Consider the following 12,261-nt stretch of genomic DNA (forward strand, 5'->3'; position numbering starts at 1 on the left):
TGTTGTAAAAAACACTTATTTCTTATTTAGGAAGGGAGGGGGGGGGGGGGGGGGGGGGGGGCTGAAAAAAGGAAACTTTTAAAAGAAAAATATTTTAGTGTCAATTTGCAATAAAAATAATAAAGTGGCGAAAAATAAATTGTTTTGGCGAAAGGGGTGGCGAAAAAAAATATTGACCCAGGGGAAACCCTGAAGAGTGTTTAAACGTCGGTCAAATCTGAAATTGATTTTGTCAAGTCATTGGGCATTTATTTTCACACAAGATCGTATGTAACATTATGCACATAGGAAAAATAATAGACCCCCGGCACAATCTCTTTGAAAATTGTATTTTTCTTTTTTAAACAAGACGAAACAAGTCTACAGATTATGTTTGCTAACATCCTGTTGGATTGGAAACAAAAACAATGTTTAGACCTAGTATATCGTATGTCCGGCGGTAAGGGCGTGATCACATGTTAGTCACATATTTCACGTATGACCGGAAATGATTAGAACTTAACTACAAAAACAATTTTAATAAATAACTGGACTTCTGTTTCGTGTGAAATGTAACGCATAACGATAAAGTCATTTTCTAACTTAATTTTTACGAAGATCAAAACAAGAATGTAAATCATCTCTGATTTACCTGTTTGAACATCTCGCAAGAGTTCATATTTGCATATTGTTTTTAAGAATTCTATTACAACAAAGCAGATTACATCATCTAAAATTTGTGTTACGAAATCAGACACCAAAGTCACGCCAGTGTTCTTACACCTGCTACAGAAATACTTTTAGTTCTCGGCATTTTCTTCTGACTATTCTTATTGGTCGATGTTCCTTGTTATTTGAAAGCAAAAGTTACAAATTTGCCGGTGACGATTATCTATAAATCAGTCAGCGTTATGCATTTTGGAAGCGAAAAGTAACGCGTGAAACGACACAAAAATACGGTTGTATAATCTTTGAAATTTGTTAATTACATTGTATTTTCTAGGGAAAAGTAGCATACAGTTGTATGTTGATAAAAATAATGGCATCTTTAGATGTAGTTACTACTTTTCTTACAGTAATTCACAATTTAATCACTTTTCTATAGTTATAGGAAACGAGCGCAATAGCAAATTATGGTCCATATAGACATGATAGATGTACAATGTAATTGCTACATTTATTTGTGATATTTTTTTATTTATTATATATTACACAAAGACGTATATACATACCCTGTTGTATTATGATAATAATTTTACTCATGTTTTAGAACAATAATATACATGATATACATTTGTTTTAATTTTCTTATAATGTGTTTTTAAAACTCTCTTTCTACAATATAATAACTTGCAAAATGCCATGGACACATTCCATATATTTTTTTTAATCCAGGTTCAGTGTAAAATATCCATCATCCATGTCATCCATTATAAGATTCTTGAGGTCTTTTTTTAATATGAAAGATATTGCTTGGTATATTTTTTGGGGCTAAATTAATTGACTCCAGCTATAGCCATGATATAGCTACTATACAAACATGACAAATCCTTGATTAACTCAACTGTTTTATTTTACTATCAAAACCTTTTAATTCTATTCTTGACCTTGATGCTGAATTTCCTACAAAAATTTGAATTTGATTTGAAGAAAAGTATTGTTGTACACACTATTTACATGTAGGACCTCATTGTGAACTTCAGATGAAAATACTGAAAAACAGCAATAAACATAATGAAAGAGCTACATGTATTCCTATGCTCTGAGGAAAATGAGTACAGGCAATATACATATATGTTTTGAAATAACATCCCATGTTCCTTCTACTCTCCAACATGCTCAACATTTGAAAGCTTTTTTCTTTTTTTGCACTCCTAGAATTACATTGTACATTTTTGTACATGCGACCAGGACTTTTTGAGTCTTTAAAATTAGGTATATTTTCTAATTTTTCATTTATTTCAGAATTCAAGTCTCATTGAGGATGATTATGAAACTAAACACGCCATAAGAAGACAGCCATTTCAATGGAAACCAAATCTGCCTGACGTAGTCTCAAACAACAGCACTAAAATTGTACCCTGTAGGAATTCCGTCCAAGGAAAGTTGATAATTGTTGATGAAAGAGGTATACTTTAGTTCTGATATACTCTGATTTCATTCTACACACAAGAGTTACTTGATAGCATTTAAGGGAGTTGGCCTCTCAGTTTCAAAGTAATTAACTTTTCAAAACACTAGTTTATATTGAAAAGGGATTAATAATAATCGATAAAGGAGTCCAAAGAGCAAAACAAATATATAGGTTATCGTGCTTGTTTTCGAGATATTAGCCATTGAAATTTTAGCGGGAAAATATTCTCTCTTGACTTTTCATAGCTTTATCATTGACAAGTTGAAACTCTCAATAACTGTTAAAAAGTAATTAAATTTTATCAGACTTTAACAGATGGCTCATCATTATACTGTTAAAGATTTACAAAAAGAAAAATGAGGGTCACTGGGCAATTTTTTTAAGGCATACAAATGGATAAAGCCAGAGGATTCCGAAAATTTGACAAAAAATCCAAAACATGACAAACCAGCTTCCTTAACATCTATCATATACAATATAAGGATCAATCAAACATTGTCTGCATGTTACATGTAACATGAGCTAATAGTAGTGTCACCTTCAAGGCCTTACAGTTTAATTCGAGTTAAAAGAGTTTTAGATATGTTAGAAGTAGGAATTAAATTTGCTAATAGTGACATCTTTTCATAGCTTCAAATTCAATTTGAAAAAACTGGTAAAACAAAACATTTCTTTTCCAGATCTGTCATATATATTATGTTAAAAGCACAATTTTATCTTGAGTCCTCTCACTGTAGCTTTAAGAATTCTTTTATTCTGATTTTACAGGGTATATCTGCAACAGAACCGAATTGGACAATAGAGGATGTTGTGATGTAACTCTTCAGCATATATCAAAGCATCGCTGTGATAAGTGTAGTAGTAATGGCTGCTGTGAACAGTTTGAATTCTGTGTTTCTTGTTGTTTAAATCCTGAAAAGGTAATGAATACAAATTTTATGATAAATATAAGATTTGAATATAAGTTATCTGTTGAACTAAGGACTTATATATATATATATGTATATACAGCAATATAAATTAGCTTTTAACAGTCCCAGTTGAACACAGAACTGAGAAGACATGCATGAAATATCTTCGTAATCTTTATCCCTGCATGTGACAGGTGATTTGGACTCCAACCTTAATTTGCTGGATTAGTCAGTTTTCCTACTGAAAATTGGTTGGGCCTTCCAGCTGCCTCTGCTTAAAAAACTGTCCACTGCAAAATAGTGAATAGTGCTGTAAGTGTGGTAACTCACACAAAAAGTCAACCAATCAATTAATTGATCAGTAAATGCTTAATATCTCCAATCTTTAGGATAATGATATGATCATATTCTATTTTCAATACCTTATATCTATTATTTAAGTGGACAGTAACTTAAGTTGTTGTTTGAATATTTGTTATAACAGCTTTACAGAATTATATTTATATCATATATTTTTTTAGAAATCTCTGTTAACAAGGGTGTTAGAAGAAGCAAGACAGTTAGGAGATAGATCTTTAGCATCCGTTGGGGATCAATTCGAGTTGTGTTTAGCTAAATGTAGAACATCGTCTCAGGTAATCTTTTATTATATACAGTGATTGTCTATCTTCTGCCATATAATGATTTTGATTTTAAAAACTAAGGCTACAAAGTCTAAATATAATTTGAGGGTTATAGGATTTTGGAATTAAATTGTTAAAAATTGGTTTAAAAGGAACATACATTAAAATATTATTCATTGGATCACAAATTGAAGTATTCAACCAATTACAAATTTACTTTATAAATATATGCAGACTTAGGAGTCTCTGGCCTTTGTTAGTCTTGTATTATTTTAATTTTAGTTTCTTGTGTACAATTCGGGTTGTTGTCCCTTTGACACATTCCCCATTTCCATTCTCAATTTTATAAATATCCATGAAAGTGCAAGTTTTCCTCAATCCATAAAAATTGGTATCTACAGTAGTATTATTGTGTAAAACTACAAATACAACAAATGCTTTAACAATTATGTAATTTTCTAATTTCAGAGTGTTCAGCATGAAAATTCTTACAGAAATCCAAAAGCCAAGTACTGTTATGGAGGAAATCCACCGGAACTATTGTCTCTAACTTCATAATCTATGTAATTAACATTCCAATGGACATTTTTTTTTGTATATATTGAACATAGTATAATTTATTGTGTAAATAGTATTTATATTTTTGTAAATTTTTGTTGTACCTTATATAATGGCTACAGCTACCAAGAAACCCAAGGTGAAAAAGCCTGAGGAGAATCCATTTAAAGTTCTATGGATGAACTCCTGTTACCAACAAACTTTGTTACCAGATGCTCCATGGCATAAGGTAGGTAGGATATATCTGTAAGCCACAATATTTTAAGGAGACAACATGCAATGTACAAAATAAGATGAAGAGATTTGGAATGATTGCCCATAAGACAATTATCCTCTAGAGACTAATGCTGTAGTGTTAGCAATTATAGTTCATGATTCTACAATGAGCAAAAATGATAAAGCAAAAGCAAGCGATAATGGGTCTGTCATGCTAATTCAAACAGGAAAACCAATGAACTTATTTATGTACAACTCTATTTATTTCATGGTTAGAATTTTATGCTTTTGAATTTTATATTGAATTAATATTATGTTGACATTGACTCAATGCACCAGGTAAGTGTATTTTGACTTTTAAATAGACAAGTGCCTAAGTAGTTTGTGTGGAGAAACCTCTTTATAAAAAAACAAGAAAAAAAAAACAAGTGGGTCTCATTGGGGTCTAAGGGTGACACAGGATTGTCGATTTTTTGTAAGTGTGACACGTGAAAGTCAAATTATTGTGTCGTGAAAACGGAAAATGAGATCTTGCGGGACCCAGGAAATGACAAAAAATGAGATTTGCTTACATACATAGTGTAAGCGGATACAGGAATCTGACAAAACAGTAAGCGGGATCCAGGATCGGAACCCTCCAATGAGACCCCCAACCAAGACAATTGACTATGAGATATACTGCAAATAACAATGAATAAAGGATAGCACGACTAATCTGCAGTAAACACCAAGAGTTATATATGATGTTATTGTTATTTTAGTGCAACCATTTTTAAAATCCACATGGTAGTGCTAATAATGATTTCCCCTCTGTTGAGATAAAAAAAATATTTGCGACTGTGTAACCTTTTGTACAACAATGAATTCCTTTTCTTAATGACAAAAACTTCAAGATTTATATTTTTCATGTAAAGGTTATATGTTGCAGATTGAAGATAAGATAGCAGAAAGTCTGACATTGAAAGTGGAGAGACAGTTTGGTAAACCAGAGAGGAAAGAGGCCCTCCTACAGAATCTGGGTATTCCATTCGTCAGCAAGTATTTACCTGATGCTGACTGGAACCCACAACTTTTGGTAAGAATAACTTTGAACTGGTACCCACATTATCTGGTTGATATTCTCTTCAAAGTCATTTCCATTACGGTATAGAGGTTTTTTTTTCGTGGATGTAAAATTTCAAGGTTTTCATTGAATAAGGTATAAGAAATATTTTGGCGGATTCCTGATTTTATCAATACCTTTGTATTTGCCGTTTTAAGTTGGCGGAATATATTTTGGCAAGTTTGTTCTATCCGAAAAAATAAGCGAAAATTTGCAACCCGCGAAAAATAACCAATTATACGGTATTTCTTATTAGGGTTGCTTCCCAAATCAATGTACTGATTCTTGCAGACTGGATTCTAAATCATGATAATAAAATTACACACGAGAATGGAAATGGAGAATGTGGAGAAAATAATCTGACTAAAGGACAGAAAACAGCTAATTGCAACCAATGGGTCTAACTTATTTTAAAAGAAGAAGAATAATAAGCATAACTGCAAAGTCCATTCTTCATTTTCCTTTTGTTTGATTTTTCTTGCATACTGCAAGGCTCACTACTTCAAAATCATAAGGAGAATTGACTTCTGTTTTTGAAACTGATGGAAAGAATTGGTGGGACTTAGGAATAGAGAAGTGCTTTAAATTGTACCTCAATTTATTTGCAAAAATTCAATGCTTCAACTTTGTTTTGTTTTTTTTTATTTCTCAAGAAACAAAGTGTACTGTGGATTTGTTACTTCATATTTGTGGGATTCCTATTGTTGATTTCTTAGGTACATGTGAACTGGGAATTCGTTGTTAGACAAAGTACACATTTTTTATATACAGTGTGTATGCAGACTTTGACAAAACAACCAAATCAAATATCAATGAAAACACATTTTTTCCTCAATCCACAAAAATTGATACCCACAATAACGAATCCATAGTATTATTAAACCTAATCTAAGAAATTAACTTTTGAATCCAGGTTGACTAGAAATCACTATTGGCACTCAGGGTCAGGGAAAAGCAAAGTGTTTTACTTAATATCTTTGATGAGTTTTTTAAAGTAATAAATGACTTGTTCTTCTTTCAGGAACATCCAAACATGGCACCTCATGAGAAACAGAAAATATTAAAAGAAGCCCAGGCCTACTTAAACAGCCAGATGTATAAATGTGTTAAAGATATAGGTTACCAAAAGATGTTGGGGGCAGGAAACAATGGGTGAGTTGTCCTAGATTTTAGATCAAGTTTAAGTAAAATGAACAGAGCCCATTGTGTCTTTGTTTTCAGGTATTTAATTGATTCTTTAACTATTAAAATTGAGAATGGAAATGGGGGATGTGTCAAAGAGACAACAACCTGACCAAATAAAAAACAACAGCAGAAGGTCACCAACAGGTCTTCAATGTAGCGAGAAATTCCCGCACCCCGAGGCGTCCTTCAGCTGGCCCCTAAACAAATATATACTAGTCCAGTGATAATGAACGCCATACTAATTTCCAAATTGTACACAAGAAACTAAAATTAAAATAATACAAGACTAACAAAGGCCAGAGGCTCCTGACTTGGGACAGGCGCAAAAATGCATACAAGAAAAGTTCTGTTCTTTTCGTTTTTTCTTTTTCTGGGATTTTTTTTTGTTCGAAGGAAAATTCTCTTCTTTACAGCAAGATTTTATTATTTTTTTCTATAATTGTTATATTTGAGGTAGTGAAACCATTTCAATGAAAAGATCACGTTTATCACTCAATATTGACATATATATGTGTGTACCATGTGTATGCTCTTTCTTGTAATTTGTCTACTATAATTTTAGGCATTATTTTGAGATTTGGCTGAACTATTCTTACCAAAAAAAACCACAAAAGAATCAATGTAAAGAAGATTTGATTTATATTCTAATATGACGTCCTTATTACGCTTTGTAAACAAAGCCGTGTTCTAATGAGCATAAAAAATATGTTTGACACATGCGCACGAACTTACTGTGTATATTAACGTGATTTTCATTGCTATCCTTTAAAATGTATACATTTAAGCAGCTAGCATAAATTTTTATTATATAATTTTTATAAAACAACATATATTTACCCTGCTCCTAGTTTTTAAACTTATCAAATATGAAATGTAATGCACAAACTCCTCGGGGAGGAAACAGGAAAAGCCAAACATTTTTACAATATTTTCGTACGCTTAGACCTATTAGAATCGAAATAATTCCTTCGTGTCATGCTCTATGCTCATTTTAACATGGGTAGGCATTATATTTGACCACATTTTACACCTCGCTAATGCTCAGTGTAAAATATCGACAAATAAAATGCCTACCCATGTTAAAATGAGCATAGAGCATGACATGAAGGTATTATTTCTTAATTAGAACTATTTCTTAAAATAAAATGTTTGTATTTGCAGAGATGTACCACAGGATTATTCTGAGTTTATGCAGCATTCTTATAACATATTTAACAGAGGGCTTGATAGAGAGTTATACAGACAGGAACAAGATCTATCGGTAAGGTTTAAACATCAAGATTAAGTTGATAGAGAGTTATACAGACAGGAACAAGATCTATCGGTAAGGTTTAAACATCAAGATTAAGTTGATAGTTTGAAGATCTTAATTTCCATGGTTTGACCTCAATGTGTCACTGTAAGTGTGTAGCATCACCTCAGACTTTAGATACCCCTGAAACAGTACTGTTAAAGAAAAAAACAAATGGGTAGTCTTATTTTCATTATTTTCTAAATTATGAAGACAAGAAAAGTGATACTAATATCTTGATAATACCGTATAGCGGTTTATTTTCTCTTATTTTCGCAAAAAGACCAAAACCGCCAAAATAAATTATGTCGATTTAAAAGTGCACATTCAAAGGTATGATACAAGTTTTGAATCCACTAAAATAATAAACGCCAAAATATTTTGTATACCTTATTCAATGAAAATCGCTAAATTTTTCACCTGCGAAAATAACCTGCTATACGGTATAAATTTTATAGAATGTAAATAAAAAAAAATTATATACAATTTATTTGTAGAAAAAGAAGTTAAGTGAAATTATGATGGAAAGGAAACTTGATTTGAAGATTCCGGCCCCTAGTAGACATAAAGTTAATTCATTATCGTCATCTATATCAACACCTGCCTCAGAAAAGAAGCCATCATCAGCTGCTATCAAAGGTAGGAAGAACTTTCAATGATTTTTATGGCCTGCTGTAGCATGAAGGCAATAAATTTAACCCTTGTCCATACATCCATAGGTTTGTCCATACGCCCATAGGTTGCACTCTATGTCTGTCCATCCCAAAATTGGTTTCCGTTCTTCGTCTTTAGTTCGCCTTTACCAAATGCTATGAAACTAATATACAAGGCTTTTAACAAAAAAAACACAGATCAAGTTTGAATTTTGGTGGCGTCACTTTAACCATTCTTATTCCCCTTTCCAAAGAGAAAATTGTTGAATTTTTCATTTCCGTTCTCTAATTTTATTTGAATGTATCATTTCAATAGATAAATAATAAATTTAAGGTCAAGAAAATGACCATGTCACAGATTTTGCTAAAGTTTTGCATACAACTTTATAAGTAATATCAGTAATATATAAATAATAAAAGATATATATATATATATATATGCCTTATTTCCTTGATTTTCAGTTTTAAAAGGTTTAACAAATCCAAATTGTATGCAAAATCTTAGAAAAATACACATGATACAAGTCATAGCCTATTTACTGTAACTTACATGAACTCTAAAGAAATAGCACTATTTTCAACCAATATCTGTGTCAAACATATTGCTTATTTTTTATTTGCAGAAATGGTACAGAGAGTTGATGGGGACCCTCCACCATTGTGGGGCCCACAGAGTGATGCTATAGGAAGGTCCATTTTAGCAGTACTGGAACGAGATCCAAGAAAGTTTGATCATGTGGCCAGAAGTCTGCATGGGAGACAACTCCCTGGGGCACTCAGAAGCTTCATGTGGTCTGATGTTCTCTTCAAAGAAGAAAGGAAAAGATTACACGAAGGGTAAATACTCTATTGAGATTTGTAAATTTGATTTACTATGAATTCATTGTTATTCCTTGGAAACCAATTTTCATGGATTTCTTGCATACAGGGAAACCATGAATTAAAGTGTTCAACCAATTATGAATTTTCTGTATATAAATATATGCTGACTTAAGGAAAACCACAAAATCTAATATCCACGAAAATGGAACTTTTCCTGATTCAACAAAAAATGATACTCATGAGAATCATGAAAATGAATGAATCCATTGTATATTTTTTAGGAAAAGAGAAAAAAAAATTATAGTCCATTGATTCTTTTAACGTTTTCATACGCCCGTCAAAATTTTGACGGGAATTTTTATGGTATACAAATGTCCGGTGTCCGTCCGTCTGTCCGTCCGTCTGTCCGTCCGTCTGTCCGTCTTCCCGACGTAAACATGTCACACCGTAACTTGAGAAGGACTTATCCAAATTTAATGAAACTTAATATAGTTGTTTCTTATGATGGTCAAATGATCTGTATATTTTTTGGTGAAAATAAGATTAAAACTTTTTGAGTTACGGCACTTTGTAACTAAAACAGGGGTGTGTTTTTTTCACATGTCGCACTGTATCTCAAAAACGATTCTTGATTATGGCTTAAAACTTTAAACACTTCTTAGTTATATTAATCTTAATATCTGTATACTTTTTGGTGATGATTCAAAATTTTATTTTTGAGTTATTGAGTATTTTGTAAAAAAGGGGGAGGGTTTTTTTACATGTCGCACCATATCTCAAAAACGATTTATGATTATTGCTTAAAACTTTACACATGTCTTTGTTATATTAATCTAAAGATCTGTATACTTTTTGGTGATGATTCAAAATTTCATTTTTGAGTTATTGAGTATTTTGTAAAAAAGGGGGAGGTTTTTTTTACATGTTGTGCCGTATCTCAAAAACAATTTATGATTACTGCTTAAAACTTTACACACTTCTTTTTTATATTAATCTAAAGATCTGTATACTTTTTGGTGATGATTTAAAACTTTATTTTGGAGTTATTGAGTATTTTGTTAAACAGGAGTTTTTTTTTACATGTCGCGCCTTATCTCAAAAATAATTTATGATTATTGCTTAAAACTTTACACACTTCTTTGTTATATTAATCTAAAGATCTGTATACTTTTTGGTTTTGATTCAAAATTTTATTTTATATAGTGATATTTAGTTTTTTGTAAAAAAAAAAAAACAGGGTTGGGGGTTTTACATGTCCCATCGTGTCTCAAAAATAATATATGGTTATTGCTTAAAACTTTCTCAGAAACTATTTATGATTATTGCATAAAACTTCCACACAAGACGTCGGGCGTATCATGCGCTCATGGCGCAGCTGTTTATTGTAAAATATAAAGCAACCATGAATTAATGCCTGTTATTTTAGTAGTGACTAAAATTTGAACTATAAGATTTTTAACAGAATTTTTCTTTTGGGCTTAATACAATTCAGAAAGTTTTCCTCAAATGTTAGTGAAATTATTGAATCTGTGAAAAATTATCTGAAAATGGATAAAAATTCATTCATAGGGTACATAGAAATTAAATCCAGAGTTTTAAGACATGTTTAAACTAATCTCTTCAAGCACACGATTATATAGATAATTTTTGAATAATACTTAAATAGTGTATAAACTGTAAAATTCTTTATGATTTTCAAGAGAGCCGAGTGACTGGTAAGTTTGTGTGACTAGATATTGTGCTAAAGAAGGTGACATTGTGATAAAGATTATTGAGAATGCATGCAAAGAGCTAGTATAGTAATTAAATACATTGCAGAATCAGCAGAAACACCAGACACAGATCCAGAGGAGGGGGGGGTTTGGTGTTCCGGGGGTTGGACGATCAATGCATTTGAATGGAGACATGTAATTGGCACTCCCCTTTGTCCTGGGTTAGGCCCCCCCCCTCTTTTTAGAATGGCTGGATCCGCCCCTGAGAAACACAGAACTCTTACACGTACTTAAGGATGTGTTTTTTTACAGAAAATTTATACATGAGTTTAGCAAATTTTCTTGTAAGTGGTCAATTTTAAATTTAATTATCAAGAGCCATTGCAAATAAAAATTAGAAGTAAAAACTCGAAACTATTGGAAATCTAGTTGATATTAGAATCAAGCTGTTCATTTGAGAATTATTATTTCCTAACATTACAATATGAATAGCTCTTGATAATATAAAAACAGAATTCTCATCCAGGATTTTAGAAGGCAAGTCCTGGGGATTGTCATGTTTGGTTAGTGTGAAATTTTATGGCTATATAATTTGTATGCCCCATTTATGGGCATTATGTTTTCTGGTTGTTCATCCGTTCAACCATTCATTGGACTGTCCGTCTGTCCCACTTCAGGTTAGTTTTTGGTAAAGGTAGTTTTTTATGAAGTTGAAGTTCTCTCAACTTGAAACTTAGTACACATGTTCTTCAGTGATTTTTCTAGCGCTCGTCACTTTCGTAATTTACGAAAGGGTTTTGGCATTGACGAAAGTTTTTCAAATCAATTTCGTCACTTAAATGTAGAAAGTGTAAAAATATTTTCTCATTAAAATTCTATAAATCTACCTGACTTTATGTTTTTGACAAGTTTATGACCCCCAGGTAATTAACATTTTCAACAGGTGTTACAAGTTGTGATTACAACTAATCTGCCTTTCGCCATCCGATGGGTCACTAATCCGTTAATTGCTAATAAATCATAATTGACCATTATAAATTAATTATTTTCCAAGGAAAATCAGTCATTTGGCTGG

At 31.8% G+C, this 12,261-nt stretch overlaps 2 protein-coding genes across 2 annotated transcripts in view; both read left to right on the top strand.

Moving 5' to 3' along the window:
- The first annotated feature begins 1,127 nt into the window (after nucleotides 1-1,127).
- LOC134727563 (SREBP regulating gene protein-like) lies at nucleotides 1,128-4,205 on the top strand. Its single transcript, XM_063591944.1, has 5 exons — nucleotides 1,128-1,136; nucleotides 1,945-2,107; nucleotides 2,882-3,033; nucleotides 3,546-3,659; nucleotides 4,116-4,205. Exons 1-5 carry the CDS (start codon nucleotides 1,128-1,130, stop codon nucleotides 4,203-4,205), a joined length of 528 nt encoding a protein of 175 aa, XP_063448014.1.
- The window catches only part of LOC134680796 (uncharacterized), a 44,278-nt gene continuing 35,562 nt past the window's right edge, over nucleotides 3,546-12,261 (top strand). The window contains exons 1-7 of the mRNA XM_063540031.1: nucleotides 3,546-3,659; nucleotides 4,116-4,434; nucleotides 5,350-5,496; nucleotides 6,545-6,675; nucleotides 7,870-7,969; nucleotides 8,497-8,638; nucleotides 9,276-9,489. Of these exons, the coding sequence (XP_063396101.1) occupies nucleotides 4,318-4,434; nucleotides 5,350-5,496; nucleotides 6,545-6,675; nucleotides 7,870-7,969; nucleotides 8,497-8,638; nucleotides 9,276-9,489 (851 nt within the window). The 5' untranslated portion in view covers nucleotides 3,546-3,659; nucleotides 4,116-4,317. The remainder of the gene's footprint in view (nucleotides 3,660-4,115; nucleotides 4,435-5,349; nucleotides 5,497-6,544; nucleotides 6,676-7,869; nucleotides 7,970-8,496; nucleotides 8,639-9,275; nucleotides 9,490-12,261) is intronic.

This window comes from Mytilus trossulus, chromosome 8 (genome assembly GCF_036588685.1).
Source record: "Mytilus trossulus isolate FHL-02 chromosome 8, PNRI_Mtr1.1.1.hap1, whole genome shotgun sequence".
Lineage (NCBI taxonomy): Eukaryota > Metazoa > Mollusca > Bivalvia > Mytilida > Mytilidae > Mytilus > Mytilus trossulus.

What these genes read in the sequence shown, in the direction of transcription:
- LOC134727563 (XM_063591944.1), top strand. An exon ending in GTTGTTTAAATCCTGAAAAG is followed by an intron (nt 3,034 to 3,545) that starts GTAATGAATACA and finishes ATATTTTTTTAG; the next exon opens with AAATCTCTGTTAACAAGGGT. An exon ending in AATGTAGAACATCGTCTCAG is followed by an intron (nt 3,660 to 4,115) that starts GTAATCTTTTAT and finishes TTCTAATTTCAG; the next exon opens with AGTGTTCAGCATGAAAATTC.